Source organism: Poecilia reticulata, chromosome 10 (genome assembly GCF_904066995.2).
Source record: "Poecilia reticulata chromosome 10, P_reticulata-male-v2, whole genome shotgun sequence".
Taxonomy (NCBI): domain Eukaryota; kingdom Metazoa; phylum Chordata; class Actinopteri; order Cyprinodontiformes; family Poeciliidae; genus Poecilia; species Poecilia reticulata.
This window is the reverse complement of record NC_088839.1, coordinates 33,402,259-33,425,820: the sequence shown is the minus strand read 5'-3', so window position 1 is coordinate 33,425,820 and position 23,562 is coordinate 33,402,259. Positions and strand designations below refer to the sequence as shown.

The 23,562-nt window shown below is 50.9% G+C and overlaps 1 protein-coding gene and 1 long non-coding RNA gene across 3 annotated transcripts; one reads left to right on the top strand and one right to left on the bottom strand.

The window, feature by feature from the left end:
* Positions 1–111: 111 nt before the first annotated feature.
* On the bottom strand, positions 112–22,384 carry arap3 (ArfGAP with RhoGAP domain, ankyrin repeat and PH domain 3). 2 transcript variants are annotated; one of them, XM_008420967.3, is made up of 36 exons: positions 22,241–22,384; positions 14,835–14,997; positions 13,939–14,763; positions 13,720–13,760; positions 13,551–13,630; positions 13,406–13,473; positions 12,876–13,100; positions 12,503–12,616; positions 12,312–12,381; positions 11,973–12,093; positions 10,864–11,048; positions 10,671–10,777; positions 10,386–10,585; positions 10,097–10,182; positions 9,833–10,015; positions 9,548–9,680; positions 8,973–9,077; positions 8,722–8,878; positions 8,544–8,646; positions 8,208–8,406; positions 8,066–8,129; positions 7,814–7,977; positions 7,533–7,745; positions 6,586–6,691; positions 6,364–6,511; positions 6,201–6,269; positions 5,710–5,784; positions 5,527–5,644; positions 3,233–3,361; positions 3,032–3,168; positions 2,877–2,959; positions 2,031–2,066; positions 1,888–1,951; positions 1,681–1,818; positions 1,550–1,588; positions 112–893 (listed from the first exon to the last, which is right to left on the bottom strand). In XM_008420967.3, the coding sequence occupies exons 2-36, from the start codon at positions 14,927–14,929 to the stop codon at positions 390–392; spliced, it is 5,184 nt and encodes a 1,727-aa protein (XP_008419189.1). In that variant the 5' UTR covers positions 14,930–14,997; positions 22,241–22,384; the 3' UTR covers positions 112–389. The 2 variants fall into 2 exon arrangements, with proteins under 2 accessions (XP_008419189.1, XP_081468101.1); XM_081611975.1 differs by lacking the exon at positions 12,503–12,616 and having other exon boundaries at positions 22,241–22,383.
* On the top strand, positions 3,356–5,209 carry LOC145553215 (uncharacterized). The gene is made up of 2 exons (XR_014089504.1): positions 3,356–3,735; positions 4,097–5,209. It is a non-coding gene; the product is annotated as an uncharacterized LOC145553215 (long non-coding RNA).
* Positions 22,385–23,562: the final 1,178 nt, after the last annotated feature.

Here is a 23,562-nt window from a genome sequence, read left to right as displayed (position 1 = left end):
ACAGCTTCGTCCAGGCCCGGTTCTGATGGACCCGGATCCTGTGACCGGCTGTTTTTGTTCCAGTAAACTGGGTCGAGAACTCAGAATCAGAACCAGCAGCCCAAACAAACAGACGTTTCTGCTGTTTTTATTAAAGGTTATAAACTGCAGCCCCCCCTGCTGATCAACACCTGCAACAACATGGAGCCGTCCAGCAGTTCTACCAGAACCCACACGATCCAAAAAGTCCAAACAGAACCCATAACAGTCAAACAGCTGATATTTGTCCCCATCGTCCTGTCACATGATGATGACGTCATTCTGCCAGCCTGGTTCTGGAGGGTCCGTTTGAGCAGAAACAGACCAGGTGGTTCTGATGGCTCCGGCTCCTCTGAAGGTTCTGACCTTCCTCAGACGTCATACAGCTTCTCCTCTTCTTCGCTCCTCCTAATGAAGGCGGATGACAGCTCTTGCAGCAGCAGCTCCTGGGACGCCGTGCAGACTCCGGGCCGATTGCCGCCCTCTGCTGGCGGGCCGGGGGAACTGCAGCCTGCGCTGACCTCTGCTGGCGGGCCGGGGGAACTGCAGCCTGCGCTGACCTCTGCTGGCGGGCCGGGGGAACTGCAGTCCGCCCCGCTGCTGCTGCCGCTCCGCTCCAGCGTCTCCAGGGAGCCGCCGACGGAGAGGACCGCCCTGGGGGCGGCCACGTGGTCCAGATGTCCGCTCTCTGACAGAACCAGCCGGGTCTGCCGGTCCGGAACCTCCTGGGTCTCTGCGGCGCGGCTGGACCGGAAGCTGGTCTCCAGAGACTTCAGCACCTGCAGGCCAAAGTCCCCCACCTCCTCATAAAGCGGTTCCGGAAGGTCCGGAGACTCGGCCCGCTCCTCGAACGAGTCCTGCTGGATCTTCATGGGCTGGACACAGACAGAACCAAACCCGACCCAGGTTAACGGTACCGAACCCTCTGGCAGTTCTGCAAACTGAAATCCTAAAATGGTTCTGATGGGCTTTGTTCTGAATTCAAAAATCTTTAAATGTTATAACTGTTTTAAATTCTAGAAAATAATAAAACATTTTTTGTTTCAAAAATATCAACTGTTAAAATTAGCTTCAGTTTAAAATTTTAAAGATTAAAGTTATATAAAAACTTTTTTGTATTTCTGCTTAAAAACTGAAAAATGCTAAAAGTGACGATTTCTGTAACAATAAAATCCTATATTTCGAAATTACACAGATGTTTTTCCAAAATATCAACTTTTTAAATTTTGACTTATTTAAAAAATAAAATTCTTTTTAAACTGAATTTCTAAAAATTTTGGGGACATATAAAAAAGCACTAAAAGTCTAAGAAAACTGAGTTTAAACCGGTTTTAATAAAACTGAAAGTTTCTGAATTAATGGATCAGTTCCAGTTCTGCTCTGATGCTTCATGTTTTTTCCTCTAGAACCGACTCAGACCAGTTTAAACTGGTCTTAACCAGTTTTAACCAATGAAGAACCAGTTTAAACCAGTTAGAACCAGTTAGAACCGGTTTAAACCGGTTTAACCAGTGAAGGACTGAAAACTCACGAAGTACATGGACAGGGTCCTTCGGTCGTGAAGCTTCCTCTGCAGGGAAAGAAGAGGAAACAGAATCTCAGTCCTGACTCGGTGTCTCGGTCCAGTTCTGACCTGGTCCCGGTTCTGACCCGGCCTCTCACCAGTGTCTGATTGGCTGACAGCATGCCACTGTTGCTCTCGTCTCCTCGGATCGGAACCAGCGGCATGGTGCCAAACTTCTGCTTGGAGATGTCGGAGGAGGAGTGGCGCCGCAGAACCGGCGGGCCCGGATCATCGTTCTGGAAGAGGAGCAGAACCCGGGGTGAGCCGCTCCGGTGCCAGTTCTGGTTCTGATTCTGTAGACTAACCTGAGCCCGGAGGAAGCTGGTGACCCAGTCCCACAGCTCGGCCTCACTGCTGCAGCACAGGAAGCTAGAGAGAGGGATAAACCGGGTCAGAACAGAACCGGGTCAGGACTGGACCGGGGAAGGCTGGTTCTGGTGATACTTACAGCTGGTGCTTGTCTGACATCACTGTGAAGCCCCATCTGCAGAGACACACGTTACCATGGAGACGCTCTGCTGCAGCTTGCTGTTACCGGGTCAGTACCGGAACCGGGCCAGAACCTGAGCCCAGACCAGGTCTGATCCCGGCTCAGCGTCTGCTGCAGCAGAACCAGGTCCAGTTCCTCCAGTGGAACCAATGATCCAGATCACTGGTTCTGACCGCAATGAGGTCATTACTCAGGGAGTATTAGAATCGGTTCTGGACCCAGTTTGGTTCTGATTCATCAGAACAGAACCAAACTGGACCGTTTCAGATTCAGGTTCTGTTCCTGTTCTGGTTCTGGTTCTGTTCCTGGTTCTGTTCTAGGTTCTGGTCCTGGTTCTGGTTCTGTTCTAGGTTCTGGTCCTGTTCTAGGTTCTGGTTCTGTTCCTGGTTCTGGTCCTGTTCCTGGTTCTGTTCCAGGTTCTGGTTCTGTTCTAGGTTCTGGTCCTGTTCCAGGTTCTGGTTCTGTTCTAGGTTCTGGTTCTGGTTCTGTTCCAGGTTCTGGTTCTGTTCCAGGTTCTGGTTCTGTTCTAGGTTCTGGTTCTGGTCCTGGTTCTGGTTCTGTTCTAGGTTCTGGTCCTGGTTCTGGTTCTGTTCTAGGTTCTGGTTCTGGTTCTGTTCCAGGTTCTGGTTCTGTTCTAGGTTCTGGTCCTGGTTCTGTTCTAGGTTCTGGTTCTGGTTCTGTTCCAGGTTCTGGTTCTGTTCTAGGTTCTGGTTCTGGTCCTGGTTCTGGTTCTGTTCCTAGTTCTGGTTCTGGTTCTGTTCTAGGTTCTGGTTCTGGTCCTGTTCTAGGTCCTGGTTCTGGTACCTGCTGGGAGCCTTCAGCTTGCGGCGGATCCCGATGTAGATCCTCATGGTCTTCAGGGGCCACTCCTTCTCTGGCTTGATGCTCTGCAGGGAGACACAGAGCGGGTCAGAACCGGGCCGAACCGGGTCAGAACCGGGCCTGGAGGTTCTGCCTACCCTCCGGTCCTTGAGCAGCAGCAGCTTGTGGTCCCGGATCTGGAAGGTTCTCTCCTGGAAGCGGTTCCCCTGCAGCAGCTTGGGAGGCTCCTCCCTGCAGCGCAGCAGCCCCACCTTCATGACGTCACACCTGTACGCTGGGAGGAGGGGGGGGGGTGAGCTGGTAACAGACAGACAGGAAGATCCAGGTGCGCCACCTACAGGTCAGGATGTTCAGGCCTTCTCCTATAGGAACCCTCTTCACCAGCAGGTGGGCGGAGCTTGGGTCAGCCATCTTGCACCATTGCAGCGCCTGTTCCAGAACCTTCTCCTTGGGATGCAGTGGACGCTCTGGAGGACGAGAAGAACCGGCTTCATTAGATTAAAACTAGGTCCTGTCGCTTAGCTAATGACGTCCCTTAGATAATGTTTTATTGTAGTTTGGCCTCCATCCAGCAGGGGGCGTTGCTTGTCATCATGAAGCGGAGCCGTTCAGACCTATGGTTGAGAGAAACAAAGATGGCGGAGATATCCCAGACTAGGGGAGAAGGACCTCGCTGCAGCCATAGACATAATATAAGAGTAGACCCCGCGGCGGCCATCTTGGAGAGGTCGTCCCTCCTTCTTTGCTCAACCAAACAGCAGAAGATGCCTCAGCACTGAGGGATATTGTTGTTCTGATCGATGGATTATTGATGTGAGGCTCCACAGACAACATTTCACAAGTAAGATGGACATATTATTGTGTATATATTGTGATTATAATATTACTTTACTGTATTTATGTCCACCAGCGAGATACCAGCTAATATTAGCTACAGTGTTGGTGTAATACGGGTTCAGCCGCTATGAAGGATAACTGAGATTCTGTAAATCTAAAATAATTAATTATTCTCTAACATTGACTTAGATTATCTGACACAAGAGTCTATATTAGAAATGAAACAATATAACACATATTATAAAACTTATATTATGTGTTATAACATTCACCAGCAAAGTTTACACAGGTGGTAAAGACTATTATTTATATGTAATTCTTTCACTAGTAAGAAACATCCCAAATCTTCCGTCTTTGTTTTGAAGGTTTCCTAAAGACACGATGTGAGGAAGAAGAGGGAGAATCTATGAAGAGAGACGGATTCACTGATGAATCTCACATCGGAGTTTGGACTCAATCTCAGCTGCTGAATCTCTGAAGATAGAACTCATCAGCTGGAAAACATAGATATATATATATATATATATACATCCATACATATAAACATGTATCCAATATATATTATTCAGTATTAATCATTATTTGTGTTTGTATAGTAATATAAATATGTATTGATATTACTAAATAATTCATTAAATAAATGATGAACGGCTGTGTGCTTTGTAATCTGCTCATCATTCATCAATATCAGAATATTACATTCCTATTCTATTGTTATAGCCACTAAGCATATTTATGCTGAACTATGTATTAAAAACATACTTAAATAATACAATTGTTTATAAATGTAGCTTTGATAGATGTCTGAATATGGTTTCCAGTAACAAAAAAGCTGTTATGATCGATTAAATGCGCTGATACGTCATTGTGCTGCTAAACACGTAACGCTGAGTGGAGTGGTGGACCGCTCCAAGATGGCCGCCCGCTCCAAGATGGCCGCCCTAAATCTCGTCAGCGACAATAGGCGAGAGCGGCCATGACAGCGGTCCGTCCCGCCCCTTTCCGTTTGCTGCAGCGAGGTGGACTAGGGAAGAGAAACTGTCCAAACAGAGTCCGGTGTGGGATGATAAATACTCTTATGCGGTTCCGTTCAGGAATATAAACTCAACAAACTCCTGAAGTTTGACGTGAATTGAGCCGAGCTGCAGCTTCTGGCTCATAAACTACTGAAGGACTGCGAAGGCGGGAATGTGACGGCAGAAAAACGGAGGGAAATTATAACGATGGGCGGAGACATGGCGGCAGTAACGGATCCGGAGGGCCGCGGTGAGAAAAGATTAATATTCCCTGAAGAGAAACCACACACTGTACTGTAAGAACATCTGCTGACATGCTGCATTCTTTTCATCTTTTATCTATTCATCGACCTTTTAGGTTCCAGTTATGTTTCATAAAAACTGTTTAATGTCTTTATTCAGTCAGTATTTAATACAGTGGACACAACATAATGTTCAAATTTAATGATTTTTTAACATTTATTTTGTATATCGTCACCTTCCTAAAATAATGGTCTGTCATTTTTTTTGCTAAAATGATAATTATTATTATTATTATTTGCCTAAAATGTGTTTTGGAATGAAAGGTGATATTTTTTCCTAATCGCTTTTGTCAAAAACCGACTGATGTGAAGATCCGGTGAAACCTCTGGATACAGAGAAAACTCTGGTTTTTAAGAAAACGGCAGCATAGATCAACTCCAAAATCAACACCTTGCATTCTTGGTAAGTAAAGAACCAATCAGAACTGGGTCAGACCCGGTTGAAGTGGGTCAGAACCAGTAGAACCAGGCTCTCACCCAGCTGGCCGTCCTCGATGGCCTCGAAGGTCATCCAGACGTCCCTCTCTCCGGCCGGGACGTTCCTCATGTAGAGAACCTGATTGGTCAGCTCCTCCGCACACATGGTGGGCGACACCTGCAGGGTCAAAGGTCACACCGTCATATCTGGGAGTGCTGAAGAGTGCGGAGGGCTGGAGCTACCTTCAGAGTGACGCAGCAGTCGGGGATCTTCATCTCCAGGTAGACTTCGATGATGAGGTCGCCCGCCTGAGAGAGCTACGGACAGAACCGGATCAGAACCGACCCAGCAGAACCCACACATCAAGACAGCGAATGTTTGGTTTTCCAAGATTTAATATTTGGAAAATCTGGATTTTTTTTTCCACCAATGTGACCCTGTGATGTCAGCACGGCCAGGGCGGCCATCTTGTTGGACATCCATGTTTTACAGCTTCATCTTTAACACATCAGCATCAAATCACCAGCAGCGACTGAGAGCGGCTCTCCTCAGGGCCTGATGACTGCTGCACCTTTTCCCATTTAAACTTTTTCCTCTGAATTTTTCTGCATCTTTACTCTAATATTTTGACTTTATTCTCATAGGCGGACAAAACCTTGAACGCTGTGAGGAAACCCCCAGGTGTGTGTGTGTGTGTGTGTGTGTGTGTGTGTGTGTGTGTGTGTGAGCTGACCTGGGTGTCCTTCCAGCTGGTGATGAGGCTGATTTCCAGTTCAATCTGAGTCTGATGATCCTCGTCGATCTGAAACAGAACCACAGGTCAGCAGGTTCTCCTAAATCAGAACCTCCATCAGAACCACCGGGTTCTCTTCAGGCTCTCCTGCGGGTCGATCCACCTCAAACACGTCCAGGTAGTTGTCGATCAGATCCTCCACGATCTTCACCTCGTGCTCGCCCTTCCCGTCAGTCTGGAACAAGCTGGGAGCGAACAGCAGCGACAGGTTCTTGGTGCACATCTGGTTCAGGTCGGCGCACTTCTGGACCCTGATGAAGAGGAGACGGGTCAGAACCGGCAACTGCTCCCCGCCGCCAAAGCTGCTGCTGATGAAGACCCTGACCTGTAAAGATGGCTGATGAGCGCGGCCAGAGTGGTCCGGTTGACCCGAGGAAGGCTCCGGATGATCTCCTTGTAGTGGTCCAACCGGGAACGCTTCTGAGGAAGTTCTGAACGGGAAACAAGATCGTCGATCAGGGTTCACTGCTCCAAGCAGTCAGGCTCTGGTTCTGTTTCCATGGTAACAACTTCATTAAAGCTGAACCCAAACCAGAATCCTCTAGCAAGCTAGCTTCATACTTAGCTAGTTAGCAAGCTAAATATTTAACTCGGATCTAAACATTTAATTGGCAACTTGTTTGCAAATTATACAGATAAATATTTATTCAGCAGGCTAGTTTGCTAAATATTTGGCAAGTTTATTAGCTGTTTTCAAATCGTACTTTGGAAAAAATTTGGAAGAATTAACTGGAACGCCCTCCAAAATGTGATTTTCCAGTGGAAACTCTGACTTCCCCCAGTTGCAACTGAAGACGGCCGTCACGTTTCTATATGTTTCACATCAGCAGCACTAAGCTGGAGCGGAAGCATGTAAAAGTGAGTCTAAAGTCCAGGTTACATGTAGCGCCTGCGATGATCAACAACAAATCAAAAGTGGTGATTGGTTACGGAAAGTAAAGCTTAAAAGACGTTACTAACGATATTTAAATGCCTCGTCGTGTTGAAACCAATATTTGGCTAAAGTCTAAACAGTCTGGAACTAAATATTTAGTGAAAAATTAAATGTTTAGTTTGGAAAATAAAAAGTTATCAGGCTAAATATATAGCATCCTAATTAAATATTTAGTTAGCTTGCTAGTTAAATATTTATATTGAAACTGAAGTTTATAAAAGAATAAATAACATGAGAATGGAACCCCGTGTTTGTTTAGAGGCGTAATCATAACCCAGATTATGGCTGTTAATGTTTAAGTTTACAATCGGCGCCCCCTAGAGGAGAGGCGGACTCACTGGCTGCCTCCTGCCACTGCGGGTGCAGCTCGGCCATGAAGATCGGGTCATCGATCTCTCTGAAGAACCTCTTCAGAACGTCCGTCACGTCTTCGATGAAGTGGTCGCCGATCCGCAGCTTGACGTTCCGCGCGTCTTTCCGGAACTCGTCCATCAGCAGCCGGATTCTGGATTTGGCTCCGTTCTTCCTGTAGATCCCTTCGTGGCCCAGACCTGCAGGGAACCAGAACCGTGAGTCGAGAGGTTCTGTAGGCGGCCGGGTCCGGAGCGGTTCTGCTCACCGTACTGCGTGATGAAGGCGATGCAGCTGTCCACGATGATGGGAATGTCGTTGCGGCTCATCTGCTGCTCCCGCAGTGCGTTCCCGTTTCCGCCTGCCGCCCGCCGGATGTCCGAGAGCCACAGCGAGAAGTCGGAGCGACCCACACCCTGCAGGTGGAGAGTCCTGACCAGAACAGAACTGGAGATGAACCGGAGCAGAACCTGAACAGAACCAGAAAGACGCAGTGGAGCCGGGTCGCTCCTTGTCTCACCTTCCCTTCTCCACCAGAACTAGGATGTCTTTCTTCTCCTGATTCTCACTCTCGGAGGTGATACCTTCAACACAAACACAGACAGTCCCACTGAAACCACCAGAACCAGAACCCGGACCAGGACCCAGAACGGGACACTGACTCAGTTCCTGCAGCCGGTTCAGGTTGATGATGTCTTCGGCCGCGCCGTCGGTCCGGGGACAGACGAACAGGTTGGACTTCTGCAGGACGAAGTAGGCCTCTTTCCACTGCTGCGGGTCCAACATGGCCCGGTACCGCAGCAGCCCGACCCGGTCAAACTCCCGGGTCAGAAGGCAGTGACAGCTGAGCGGCGTGGCGGCCTGCCACACCACAGCAGAACAGAATCAACTTATTCTCCTCGTTTTTCTCACAGACTTAGAGGATCTGATCAGACACGTTTGTTCAGGTTTCTGTGAATCCGAACGGAACCAAAACCAAGACGTGAGGCGGATCGGACCTGTCCGATGGCTTTGGTCCAGCTGTGCAGTTCGTCGGCCGTCTCTAACCCGAAGAGGAACAGCTTCTCCGACGCCACGTACAGCTCAAAGGTGTAGCGGAACCTGCAGGATGGACCGAGCAGAACCGTTGTGTTCAGACGGAGCCCTGGAGGGGGCGGCGTGGAGCTGAGCACCGACCTGTCGATGAAGCCGTTGTTGTTGCTGGCGGAATCGGGTCGGCCGACTCCCAGACACACAATGTCCTTCATGTCGATCTGCAGGCACGGGTCGGCCGAGTGGTCCGACTCGTACAGAACCAGGGACCGGTCCACGGAGCACCAGAACTTCTGAAAGTCTGAAAGGAGAACAGATTGGGTTTGTTGCCGCAGCAGAATGTGGTCCGGACCAGTCTGGTCGCTTGGCGGTTCGTTCTTTAGGAGTTGTCCAACCTTCCCGGGTTTTCCTGGACAGCGTCCCCCTGCCGAGCGAAGACGCCTTGTAGAGGAAGCCGGAGTGAAGGACGGGCTGCATGATCTCATCGTAAACGCTGGGATCTGCAACCAGAGCCAGACGGCGGTTCAGTCACTTCCTGTTCCATCGTCCGGTCCCTGACTGGACCAGAGCCACGCAGCCTCTCAATGGTGTGACGCTCCCTGCTGCAGCTAGGGGGCGCCCTACACTCAGCGGGTTGGTGATCTCCTAAGCTGACCAAGTGCTTCAGGAGGATCGCATCCAACGGTCAGACTGGCTAAACCAGGAGGTGGAACCCGTAACCACATCTACTGAGCAGCTAGCGCTGCCGCCGCGTCCCGGCAGCAAGTCTAAAACCTCTGGCAACTTGGTAACCGCTAGTTACCATCAGGAACCGATAGTAACTGTCTGTAACCTTCAGTAAACATTGGGAACTGTTTGTAACTCCCGCTGGACTACTGAACTTCATTTATCAGTTTTAATTGAAGTTTCCTCTTGATTGTAGCAAACGGTTCTGCTCTGACTGACCTCATGGCACCAGGAAGCGCCTCACCTGCAGGGCTCAGCTGCTGCCGCTGCTGCTGGAGGTCGTCCGGGTCACCGGCGAGCCGGGCCGCCTCCGCCTCCGAGAAAATCTGAGTGACGGTTTTCAGGAGCGTCTGCTCAGAGACGGCGGAGCAGAGGACCTGCGGGACACACGGAGAACGAGGCGTTCACTGCCGCGGGACAAACAGCTGCCAGCTGAGCGGGTCACAAACCAGAAACATGTTGAAGCTCATCAGTCTGATAATGAAGCAGCCTCCCTGCAGGTGTGACAGGGAAACCCCTCCAGTCTGACCTTGAGCAGCTCCTCCTGGCCGCTGAACGCCGGGTGGGCCAGGCGGAACCGGCCCTCTCGGTACTTCTGGCTGATGAAATCCCGCCGCTGCTCAGGCGATGCGTCACAGTCCAGCTCCTCGGATGCAGGGAGGCGCGCCGCCCAGAAGTCATTGGCCCGGTCATTCCCCAGCATGATGAACAGCTGACACACACACACACGGTCAGAACTTCCTCCAACGGACCAGAACCTGCAACCCCACCTGGACGGATGATGGAGGCTGACCTGAACGATCTCGTTGCTCCAGACGCTGGTGTCGAGTTTCAGACTCTGAACCTTAGAGACCATCGTCCCCAGACCTCTATGCTGCCCTGCGCACACACACACACACACACACACACACACACACACACACACAGTACGTCATTCTGTCTTCACAAGGACTTGGCAAAGACTTCCATGTTTTTCCATAACGTGACCTTTGACCCTAAAACAGGAGTAGTAACCGCCGGATCCTCTGGACCTACTGGCCGTCAGAGCGGTTCTGACCCAGACGTTGCTCTCCTGGGCCTACCTGCACAGTTCTTACAGATGACCACACACAGGTTGATGGAGGCCCAGTCCGGGTTCTGGGCCTTGCAGTCGGCGCAGGTCCGGTTGGACCGGTTGGACCAGATCTTCTCGGCGACCTCGTAGTCCGACAGCGTCTCGGCGATGGCTTCTTGCAGCGCCTCCATCCAGTCCCGCTTGTCCCGGTCCGACTCGGCCGTGAAGCTGGAGAGAGAGAGAGAGGAAGGGTCTGATGTGAGCCGGGTCACCAGAACCTCACCTGGGGCCCACCTGGATGGGCGGGGCCTACCTGAAGGTTTTATACGGCGTGATGAGGTCGAAGCTCCGGTGTTTCCCGTCCCGGATCGTCGCCCCGCGGGCCTCGATGACGGTGATGCCGATCCCGTTCCTGAAGCACTGCGGATAGAGAGAGGACCAGAACACGACTGCATTAATTCCTGTCACCTTTGACCCCTTCCTCACCTGCTGGCGGGGCGGCTCACCTGCTCGCTCTTGTGGAGCCAGATCTGGTCGGTGTTGATGGCGGCGTACACTCTGGACTTGGTTCCTTTGAGCTCCAGGGCGCCGTGTTTCTGGCAGTGGGATCCGGGTCCAAAGCGGCGCCGCCCAAACACCTGGTGGTCCCGAACGTGTTCCTGCAGGGTGGCCACCCAACGCCGCCTAAGCGCTGCCACGGCACAGCAGGAAGCAGTCATCACCATGGCAACAGCAGAAACAGGAAGGAACTGAGCTCTTGGTTTTTAAACTCCGCCCCCAAACGGTTCAGTTTTAGATTCAGGTTGAAAACGGGCAGGAAGTCGGTCTGAGTTTGGTTCTTATGATTCATTTGGACAGTTCTTCTAAAACATTCACTGTGTAACGCAGCCCCACAGCATCATGCTGCCACCACCGTATCTGAAAGTGGAAAAACTTTGAAAAAAACTCGTTTCATCTGGTTTTTGACCATATAAATTTTATATATATCCATAGATGGATATATATCTATGGATATCTATATGTATATACATATAGATATACATATAGTTCCCACGAAGCGGAAGTGATCCACGCCACTCTGATCCGCCATCTTGGTAGGCAAACGCAGAGCGTACCTGAATCATGGCCTCCAGACCAACAAAAAGAAAATACCTGACGCGCTTGACCAATGAAGAGAAATAAACAAAATGGCTGCTTCGGGATGGACCCGTAAGACACAGAATGTGGCTTATTTCCTGTTGCCATAGCAACTCTCAGGACAGTTATGGATACCTACCAAAGTGGCTGTCAGCTACAAAGTTCCTGGAAGTGTGACATCACTTCATTTGACGAAGCAAACGCTGCCATCTGCTGGTGGGTCTTAATAGAGGAGCCACCGTGGACTCTGACCTACGCTAGCTAGCAACCTGTGCTTACAGGAAGTAGTAGCATCGGATGACATCATGCGGATGTAACCAGCAGGCGGAAACATGAGTTAACTTTTAAAAGTTGCCTGAGCGGTGATGGAAACATGGATAGATTTAGATCAGTTATGACCAGGTGTATAAAAACCTGTGGCTGTAAACTGACCTTCAGCAGGAAGCAGAATTATTAACTTCCTGTCTGTGAGTCTCACCTTCGTTATCGGTCCGAAACACGAAGATCCGATGACTCGTCACGATCTCAAACTTGTTGTCTTTGGCTGGGCGGGCCATCTGGATGGCAGCCAATGGGATCACTCCTTTAGGGTAGACATCCTGAAAGAACACAGAGGTCAGAGGTCAAACACCTGAAGCAGATGGAGAGCTGATGTCAGGAGATTTCCTGAACCAAACGGCTCTTCTTTTTGTCTGTTGATTTATTTGTTATCTTTTATTTTCTGGAATGGTTCTGTGTTCGTCCTTTGGGTCAGACCGACTCAAAATGACCCGGTCTGACCCGGCGATGTTGACCTGAACCGGACAGGGATTCCTACCTTCTCGCTGCCGAAGTACATCAGGTTTTTCCCGTCAAACTTCACAAAACGTTTCTGGAAAACATAATTCCTGAAACAAAGAAACATCTGGATTAACGGGCCGACCCAAACCCGACACGTCCTGTGGTTCTGATTGAAACGCAGCGCGCCCCGCCCCGCCCCGCCTCACAGCGTGAAGAGGACAGACACACCGAGCAGAGGAGGAAGAGGAGGAAGAGGAGAGGCAGCTCCACAGGCAGGAGGAGACACAGGGAGGAGCAAAGAGGAGGAAACGCAGCACAACACCCACCGATGACCTCCGACCCCTGAACACACACACAGAAACCTGTGAAGCCAGGTGAGAAAAACAAAGCCCAGTTTGAGCAGGCATGGGAATCAAACGCCCCTCTGGGTTGGCATGGAGACGAACACAAGCTTTGTAAGGTGGTTTTATTTATAGAGCACATTTTCAGCAACAACGCTGCCAATGAAACATTCAAGATGGCCGCAACGTGCGCCAATCAAATCTGGACACGTTATGCATGAAGCACCTCCCAGTTGTCCCTTTGTATAAATCAAACGCACCCCTGTGGCGACAGCTTGTCCAGGCAGCCGCTGATGATGGGCGGGGCTCTCTCGGTCAGGGAGGCGTAGCTGGCGTAGGGCGAGATGGTGAGGTCGTCGTCCGCCTCGGGGGGGAAGGCGGAGCAGCGAAGAGGGGGCGGAGCTTCGCCCACGGTGCTGTAACCCGGAGCGTCTCCGGAGAGAAACGCCTGCGACAGCCGCTGCGTCCAGGAGAACTTGTGGCTCCTGCAGGTGGAAACAGAGTTTGGTGATCTGGTTCTGACCCGGATCAGTATTCAGAACCATAAACCCAGCTTCTCTCTGGGTCAGAACCGGATCTGATAAATGGACCTGGAGGAAAGACTGGAGAACTTTAGGGATGTGTGTTCGGCACCGCTGTGGTTCTGAGAAGGTTCTGGTAAGCTGGACCTGGATTAGGAATCCCTGCAGATGACCCAACTCTGACTGACAGAAAGGAGCTAAATCCCAAACATTCCCAGTTCTGGTGGTCCAGCAGAACCTGTTCCTGGTTCTGGTTTGTTCAGCTTTACCCATGATCCTCAGCGGCTCTCCCCTCCTCTGTCCGGGTTTCTGTGCCATTGGATCGGGTCCGGTCGCTCTGCAGAACAAACCGGTCGGTCAGCACGCGGTGAGGCAGCGGGCGGGGCGGGACGGGGGCGGGGCTTGGCGTCTCACCTCGGACGCAGTCGGCGACCTCCGGTTCTGGAAAACGGCCTCGCAGTACGGACTGATCTCCTCTGGGTCGTCTGTGGAGGCTGGAAATCAGGAGACAAGGATTGGACTGGGTCAAGTTCTGGTTCTGCTGTGATCCAAAAGCTTCAGAACCATCAGAACCCGGACTCACCTCTGGCGGATCCTGAGGAGTTGTTGCTCAGAGTGCTGCCGCTGAAAACCCAAATAATCGCTGTTGTTACTACAGTTATAAACTTTTCTTTGCCTCCATGAATGTTTTTGTTTTGAAGTTTAAGCATTTGGTCAAATATTCTGAGGTCAACCACGTCCAACATCAATGTCTGACCTCACAAACACCCTTATGTAGCAAGCATGGATCCTGGAGACCCACCTGTTCCTGTCCAAGTTCTGGTTCCGGTCCGGATTTCTGGGCGGTGTCGGCGGAGCTGCATGTTGGCTGCAGTAACTCCTCCCTCCACTGGGGGCAGCAGAGCTGGGATTGGTGCCCCAGTAGATCTCGTTGGAGACCATCTCCATGCTGCCCCCTCTGGGAGAACCTGACGACCCAGAGAGTCTGGTACCGTCCAAACTTCCTGGTCGGCCCGGAAGAGACGCTAGTGGTCGCCTCTCTGCAGAGGAGGGGGGCGGAGTCAGGGGGGCGGCGGAGCCGCGGCTCAACCTCGGAGGGACGGGCGGTACCGACCCGGCTGCATCGGACAGAGAGAGACTGCGGCTGTGCCGGGTTCTGCCCACCGGGTTGGGTCTGCGGTCGTCTGTGGGCGTGGCCTGTGAGGTCAGACCCTCCAGCACGGTGAAGCAGATGGATTCCTGGGAAAGCCTCCGGTCCACTGGCGCCGCCGGGTCCGGTGCAGTGCTGAACTGGACCGGTGCCGTCCTGCGGCGGTTGAAGACGGTTCTGGGTTTGGGGACGGGTTTCATGGCCGGACCGTTCCTGCGGTCCAGGCTGGCTGCGCTTCCTGGTGCGAGCGCTCGGCTGTGCGACGTGGCGATGCTTCCTCCCTGCGATGGGTCACATGGGAGAGCTGCGCTCTGATTGGCTCGCTGGGCCTCCCTCCGCTGGATGAGACCGACCAGGCGCAGGATCCTCTTCCTGTGTCCCGTGGCGGCTACGCCCAGACTGACCAGAGCGTCATGGTCCAGGTGGGCGCAGTCTCTGGCCAATAGCAGGCCGGCTCGGTGGAAGGTGTCCAGGTACCTGCAGGGAGTCACACTGAAGGTCACATGGTGTCTGAGGGTCACCAGACTGCTATATGGCGGCGGCCTCACCTGTCCAGGTGGATGGACGCCAGGAAGGTTTCAACCGCTGAGCTTCCGTCCAGCGTTGCCATGGTGACCAGCATGGAGTCTGGACCGGGCTTCATCTCCTCCACCAGCAAGAAGCTCTGCGGCCATCACGGACCTACAACCGGGCTGGACGGCAGCTGCTCATCTGAGGGAGACAGAACCGACCCATTACCCTGGGAACCAGAACCAACAGGAATATCTCAGACCAGAACCAGAACATCTGGGCCTAGGTTCTGGTTTAGAGGATCCTCAAGTCATTTTGTTACAGTGAATTTCATTCAGAGTAAAGAGACTTCATTTTAAAGACACGCCACACTTTTCAGATTTTCTTCCAGCCGACCTTTGACCTCTGTGGAGCAGGAGCAGGGATGAACCCACCCAACAGGAAGTGACATGACCTCAGGACATTCCAGCTCCAGCACCGTCCAGGAGCGGCCCAGTTCCTCACCAGAACCAGAACCAACACAGGCACAGCTCTTCCTTTGTTAGCGACGCCCTGCAGCTCAGAGCTACTTCCTCAGAGGCACTCCCTGCATCCGGTGAGAGTGTGTGTGTGTGTGTGTGTGTGTGTGTTAGGATGCGATTGCTCAGAGACAGACAGGCCGGATCGGACCGGGCTGAGGCAGAACCTTCCATCACTTTGTTCTGTAGAACTTATCTAACCATTAAATTGAATTAATTTCATAGATTTTGTCATTTGTTTTCTTTCTATAGTCGTCCTGAGATGGAACCTTTGTGTTCGTATGTTTCTGGTACGACCGTAAATCTTATGCACAGCTAACAGCTGGATGGAAGCGGATTCTCTCGGTTGAACGTCAAATGATCTGATTGGATGCTGGAAAAGGCCTATCAGAGGCTAAAGCTTTACGTTTCTGAAGGTAATCATTAAAAGAACTGGGTCTTGATAGCATCTGGATGCTAACATGTAGCAGCTAAAGCTAATGTCCGCGTCCACAGTCCAAATTCCTGAAGAAGCTCCATGAATAATCAGAGAAACTCTGGAAAGACGCACGGATAGAAAAACATTACCGTATTTTCCGCACTATAAGGCGCAAAGAACAGACGCTTCAGTTGCACAATTTGTTACATACTCTATTATTGCACATCTACATTAGTAAAGCAGTGGTGCCCAGTACTTTATATACTAGTCAGCCCCAGTGATTGTTTCACTCACGGTGTTGTGATATTGTGCCCAACTGCATTCTGGGTAACACAGACCAAGCCACACGCTGCCGCCGCCCCTCCGTCCCCCCCAGGCTTTAAATATATTATCAAACTTTATTAACAAACCAGCGCTCTGACAACTATCCCAGCATGCACCGCGCACTTCTTCTTCTACGGGGAAAATTAAGTCGGCGGCTGCTTACCGTAGCAGCTGGACCTGTAGTGGCTCAATATTGGTCCATGAATAAGGCGACCTGTCGGCTTTTGAGGAAATTGAAGGTTTTTAGGCGCCTTATAGTGCAGAAAATACGGTAAACTGATGCAGAACCTGAAGAACTGATTAAAGTCTACAAATATCTGATTTAAAAACTGTAAATATCTCTTAGGTTCAGCTCATTTATTCAGTAAATGGTTGAGTTTCAGACCCAGGGCTGCACAGTGGCGCAGTTGGTAGCACTGTTGCCTTGCAGTAAGAAGGCTCTGGGTTCGATTCCCGGCCCGGGTCTTTCTGCATGTTCTCCCTGGGCATGGTGGGTTCTCTCTGGGTTTTCCAAAAACATGACTGTCAGGTTAATTGGTCTCTCTAGGTGTGAGTGGTTGTCTGTCTCTGTGTTGCCCTGCAACAGGCAGCAGAACCTCCTGGGTACAGAAGATGGATGGAGAGTGTCAGAACCGCCTATTTCCACACGAGCCTGGCAGAACCTAGCAGAACCTCTGCTCGAGGTTAAGCAGAAAATAATTTATGCGAGCAGAGATCTGAAAAGTGTGGCGTCACGCAGTAGATCCCGCCCAGCTTCCTGCTGAAGGCAAACAGCTGTTGGCTAATGATGTCTAGCATCGGTTTTAGCTGTTCAGTTGTCATTACGACACGTTAAATCTTTTTACTCCCGATACAAAACAAAAAGATAACAAGGTGAGGGAAGTAGATCATGCTAGCTCGCTTGTGACAACATGTAGATGTGCTGCAGAATTCAGTTACAGTTCAGTAAAAATAAAAGCGACATAAACACCAACTGACAGATAATCAGGTGTTTAAATGAGCTAATCACCAGTGCTGTGCTGGATCAGCTAATAGTAGCGATAGCTAATCTAGCACAGCGATCACTCAGTTTTAGTCAGAACCAGGTCTCGCTGCAGGTCCGAGTCCGTAAAGGCGAAACGTCTCGGTCCAAAACTGTAGAATCTGCTCCTGGTCCGACCTTCTCCTGCATCAGAACCTTCTGGGTCAGAGGACCCGAGAGCAGCAGCAGCAGAAAAGATCCTGAGAACAATGAGAACAAAAATATCCGCAGAGCGCGGTTTGCAGCGTCCAGCGAGAAGACAAAGCCCAGCAGGAAGTGAGTCACTGGCATTTCCTCCTCTCAACCTTTCCCTCATCCAGACCGCAGCAGCTGCTCCGATCCCAGACCAGCCAGAACCGGGCCAGAACACAGATTCAGGTCAGCCAGAACCCGGACCTTTCCTGGCTTCTCAGGAACTCAGCAGCACAGGTGATGAACAGGAAGCGGGTTTCAGCATGCGGATCATTCACTGCTGTGCTGGATCAGCTAATGGTAGCGGTATTCTAGCTAGGTATTCTAGACTGGGTTGGGTTCTAGCCCAGCGAGAACCCAACCCAGGCTCAGAGCCCCACATCTGACCCGTCTGGCCTGGCAGAACTGGATCAGAACCCTGGCAGCGGACAGGAAGTTGTGGTCTAAAAGAGGAGCAGAGGAAGTCTGCAGCAGCTTCTCTTCTGGTTAGTCAGACACTCACAGGACGGGCTGAGTCAGCGCCGCTTCAGGCCCAAACACACAACTTTTACCGCCAGGTTCTGACCCAGTCCAGACTGTGGGTCGAACCCAAGAGCAGCTGGAGTGCCATGTCGGTGAGAATACTCAAGAAGTGAGGCAGGAAGATGGTGAGAGCCGCAGATAAAGAACGAGGAAACACAGCAGGAGGATACGCCACTCCCATCCAACTTCCAGATCCAAACGTAACTGGAAGACGGGATGGATCGGATCAGAACCGAGGTCCGAAGTTCAGATTGATGGACTGAAACTCCAAATACAGACAAAGGGCCAAAGTTCAATCTGATCCTCCACACAGTTTATATTGTTAGTCGCTCAAATGACAGCTCTGATGTCGTCTCCATGAGGCTGGCAGAGAGCGATCCGATCCGATCAGTTGCTTCAAACCAGCCTGGACGGCCTCTTCTGCTCCGGTCACCCTGTCCTAACAGCATCTTCCCAGCAGGTCGTCTCTCCACCACCAGAGACTCGTATTCAGAGCAGAGATGAACCCATCGTGGCCCCAGAGGAGGTTTTGGTTTGGAGACGTTAGCATCCTTGACTTTAGCATAAAGTTTGGTTTTCTCTGGTGGAGCAGCTGACAAACTGGTGAAACGTTGGCGGCGCTGAAGAGACTGAAGCAGATTAAAATCACCAGATGTTGCATCAGAGTGTTGTATCCTAGCAACCACAGAGCTGATGACATCACATGCGTTATCGGCTGAGGGTGGATTGTAAACGGCTGCCAAAACAACACTGGTCCAACACAGACTGAAGCCCAGTCGGCTGGTTTTCAAAACCTGAGAGACACTAGCAGACAAAAAACCGTAGGAGTACCGGGTCGGACCGGGTCGGACCGGGCCGAGTGTCCATCCACACGGCAGGAGCAACATGTTGTGTATGACACACTAGGTCAAATAAAAATAATATTCAAGCAGATAACTGGAGATAGCACATGGCAACGTTTATTCAGGAACGGGGAACTTCATCTTCCTCTTTGTTACATGTTCAGCTCACATCTCATTGTGCACAGCAACAGCGCCACCAATGGCGATTTGTTATATTGCTTTTATCTTCACATTTACAACCAAACAGCCTCCAACACATAGGAGCATAATCATACCCAAAAATGTGTAACAATCTTAAATCTAGAGGTTTGTTCTTTTCTGGAACACCACACAACACACCACATGAACCGATTTCTCTCGCCGACATTCAGATTTCAGACAGAAAACCTGTAAACTCCTGTATCACGGGAACTTGGAGTAAACAAACACGGTTTATGACGCAGAAGAAACGGCGACAGTTTGAGTTTATTTAAGCGATAAAAGATGCAACAAACAGAAAAGGCTTTGGGTGAAGGAGGAGCAGCGGCTGTTTGCTGCGCTCATATGGAGGTGAGTTTGTTTCCAACGTCGCCATTTATGTGTTTAGATTTTCTGTTTTGTCGTTTCTTTAAGCGTCATCAGTTAATTAGTATTCGCCATTTTAATGTTTACAGTTACAATGAGAACAATGGTCACAAAATAATGGCTACTAGTCCAGTAAACTCATTTTAAAACCAGTATTTTAAAATGAGTTTTAATCAATGTTTTACTGGTCACACCTGCAGGTCATGTGTCTCTCGGCCTGATTGGATGAACATCTTTATAACCTTTATGTCACGTTAGTGATGAAAGTTCACCAGCTGCGGCTCCAGCTTCCCTCCAGTTCCTCCTCATTTCTGGTGATGAAATGCTGAATTCATGCTGTTTCCACACATCATCTCCGATGTCCACCGGACTCTCTGCCGCGCCATGTTTGGGATTCCCCTCCGCGCTTCCTGATTGGCTACCTGTCACGTTCTCCCTCCCACTCGGGAAAAACCCCACAGGCCACGACGACCCGACCTGCTGAACGTGACCGGAGCCGCGACGCCACACAGGATCATCGGTTATCGCAGGAGACGATCTCAGAACGTCGAACGTTCTGAGATCAGGGGAAAAAAAATAAATCGTGCAGTGTGATCTGGGCTTATGACCTTTGACCCCATAACAGCCTGCAGCCTGACACAGATTAGTGTTTTTCCTCCCTGGTTGGCTGTAGAACCAAAACCAGGACGACTTTCCAGAACCAATGGATCCCTGTAGCAGATCCAAAACACCAGCAGCTCTACATATGAAGGTAGTTCAGTGGCCTAGTCAAAGTCCAGACTGAGATCCCGTTAAGATGCTGCAGCCTGACCTTCAACAGGCTGGAAAACCGTCTATAAGAGGGTCAAAGTTCATCCTCTGGGATGGGCGGAGGCGGTCAGGGTGTGAATACTTCTCCACAAAAGGTCCAGTCGGTTCTGAGAGACGAACCCGGCCTGGTCCGACCCGGCCCGCTTCAGGAGCAGCATTCCCGTCATTCCAGCCCCCGCTGCTTCTCTGGGATCCGTAAATCTGCAGCAGCGTCCAGGCCGGGTCAGGACATCCTCCTCGCAGGCAACCCCCGATTGGATCAGAACCGCAGCGCTATCACCGTCTGAGTTCCCAGGACAAAGTTCAGACCTGATCCGAGCCGGCTGGTCCGGTTCTGATGCCTCTGACCCGGTACAACAGAACCTTCTGGATCCACAACTAGCCTGTCTACAGAACTGGTTCAGAACCTCCTGACCTCCAGGTGTTTCTCTGACCCCGCCCTCTTAGAGGTGTCCAGGTGTGGGGCTCCGGGTATGTACCGGGAGTACCGGGAGTACCGGGAGTACTGGGAGTACCGGGAGTACTGGGAGTACCGGGAGTACCGGGAGTACCGGGAGTACTGGGAGTACTGGGAGTACTGGGAGTACCGGGAGTACCGGGAGTACTGGGAGTACTGGGAGTACCGGGAGTACCGGGAGTACCGGGAGTACTGGGAGTACCGGGAGTACTGGGAGTACCGGGAGTACTGGGAGTACCGGGAGTACTGGGAGTACTGTGAGTACCGGGAGTACTGGGAGTACCGGGAGTACTGTGAGTACCGGGAGTACTGGGAGTACCGGGAGTACCGGGAGTACCGGGAGTACTGGGAGTACTGGGAGTACCGGGAGTACTGGGAGTACTGTGAGTACCGGGAGTACTGGGAGTACCGGGAGTACTGGGAGTACTGTGAGTACCGGGAGTACTGGGAGTACCGGGAGTACTGGGAGTACCGGGAGTACTGGGAGTACCGGGAGTACCGGGAGTACCGGGAGTACTGGGAGTACCGGGAGTACTGGGAGTACTGTGAGTACTGGGAGTACTGGGAGTACCGGGAGTACTGTGAGTACCGGGAGTACTGGGAGTACCGGGAGTACTGGGAGTACTGGGAGTACCGGGAGTACCGGGAGTACCGGGAGTACCGGGAGTACTGGGAGTACCGGGAGTACTGGGAGTACTGGGCTGGTTGTGGCTTCCAGCGAGGCTCTGAGGACGGAGAACAACGGAGACGCTGTTCCACCGAGACAGAGAGCCGATTGTTCCCGACGACTGGAGACACACACTGGGAGGACTGGGGCTGCAGACGGGTTCCTCTGGTTCTGGAGCTGCTGGGTCCGGTTCCTCCATCAGCCTCCAGTTGGGTCATGTGATCGGCAGCGGCGGTTCTGCTGATCTGATTGGCCGATCAGAAACAGTCTGGAGGTTCTGATTCTGCTTCAGGTTCTGGTTCTCCAGGTTCTGGTTCTGACCCGGTCTTTTCAGCAGTTAAGTTGGACCTGAAGCTTCCAGAACTGGTCCAACAAATAGATCCCAGATTCTGGATCAGAACCACAGACTGACCCAAATGGAGGACCTGGAAGGTTCTGTTCAGCAGAGACGGAGCTCATCAGAACCTCAACAGAACCTCATCAGAACCTCATCAGAACCTCATCAGAACCTCAACAGATTCTGGAGTAAAAACCCACAGAGTGAAAACCAACAGAACTGGACCAGACGAGATGCTGCAGATGCTCATCAGTCGGCTGAGAGCAGAACCAGAACCTGATGAAGACGGCTGGTTCTGTTTGGTTCTGACTGGACCTCTGCAGGTGACGATGCCTAGAAGGATAAAGTCAAAACACTTCATAGAACCTCTGACCGCCGTCTGCATCAGCGTGTCTTCAGTCAGAGGCTCCTCCAGAGCCGCTGTGACACAGACTGCTGCTGTTTGATTTGAACACCTGCAGGGCCTGAACCCAGAGTTCACCTGTCGACTCTTCATCATCTTCCTCTTCCTCCAGAGAAGAGGAAGAACTGAACTCCTTCAGAACCCGAGACCACGCCCTCACCTGTCCAGGTGACCTCAGCAGACCGTTCAGCCCAACAAGCTCCTGACCTGTCAGGGTCTGGGTAAAAACCTGCTCTGGTTCTGGTTCTGGTTCTGGTTCTGACTGAACCTGGAACCTGCTTTGGTTCTGCCCCCATGTGTTCAGAACCAGAACCGGTTCGGTCCGCCGCCTCCCTCCCAGCCTCAGTAAACTGGTTCTAACTTTCTCACCTCTGATCCGGTCTGCTCTGTAGTCCGGTTCCTGGTTCTGGTCCGGTTCGGCTCAGAGGTTCGGTCAATCCGCCAGTGCAGCCCGGAGTCGGGCTGGGTCGGACTGGGAGCTCTGGCAGGAGAAGCTCCGCTCTGACCGGAGGAAGAAAGTTACCGGCAATATTCAACTGCTGCAGCTTCCGGTCTCTTTCACAATAAGAGGCGCGAATCTGCGCACCGCTTCCTGTTGAGATAAATCAGACGTGAAAGTGACCAGGTATCAGATTTAGCTGAACAGGGAGCTTATAGCGGCACCGGGTCATAGAACATGAAACAAGATAAAATACAAAGTCAATGGAAAGATGTTTAAAACTGACCTTAAATTATTGTTTAATGTTAAAATGAGAATATGATTTTCATTTGTTTATTGCCCAGTTCATATCTGACTGAAATCTCAGAAAAATGAACAGAAACACTTTTGATCAGCTAATTCTGTGAATATTAATTCGTTATAAATATAGAGTTGAAACCAGAAGTTTACCCAGTGAAGAAATGCAGGAAACAATCTGTGAGATTCACATCTCAGCGTTTGGCAGCGTCGCCTGACTCAGCAAGCTCAGTCCAGTTTTCTGGACTTCTGCTCCATTCCTCCTGACAGAACCGGGTCAGGAGTTCTGACGGGTCCAGTAGAACCGGGTCAGGTTTGTCGCTCTTACTTCCTGCTAATGTCTTTAGATGTTGCTTCAGTGTTTCCACATAATGTTCTACTTTCATGATGACATCTATTTATGAAGTCCAGCAGTTCCTCCTGCAACAAAACAGGCCCACAGCATGATGCTGCCACCACCGTGCAGCTGGTCTCAGCGCCTCTGTTTGTAACCATGTAATAACAGTTCAGGATATTTCTTCACAGACGAAGGACTTTGTCCCCGTGGACATCTGGATACAGAAATCAGGTTTTATTAGAGTAAAATAATCAGTCAAGTTTATTTATGGCTGAGCAACGTTTGAGCTCATAGACCTGGTCTTAAACCTGGTTTAACCTGGTCTTAAACCTGGTTTAACCTGGTCTTAAACCTGGTTTAACCTGGTCTTAAACCTGGTTTAACCTGGTCTAACCTGGTCTTAAACCTGATCTTAAACCTGGTTTAACCTGGTCTTAAACCTGGTCTAACCTGGTCTTAAACCTGGTCTAAACCTGGTTTAACCTGGTCTTAAACCTGGTCTTAAACCTGGTCTTAAACCTGGTCTAAAACCTGGTTTAACCTGGTCTTAAACCTGATCTTAAACCTGGTTTAACCTGGTCTAAAACCTGGTTTAACCTGGTCTTAAACCTGGTCTTA

Coding starts and splice junctions, on each gene's coding strand:
- arap3 (XM_008420967.3), bottom strand. CDS start 14,929: ATGAAGCCCGGTCCAGACTCCATGCTGGTCACCATGGCAACGCTGGAC. Junction 12,382..12,502: donor TCCTCTTCCTCCTCTGCTCG/GTGTGTCTGTCC, acceptor TCTTTGTTTCAG/GAATTATGTTTTCCAGAAAC. Junction 5,645..5,709: donor ACTGCTGCGTCACTCTGAAG/GTAGCTCCAGCC, acceptor TTGACCCTGCAG/GTGTCGCCCACCATGTGTGC.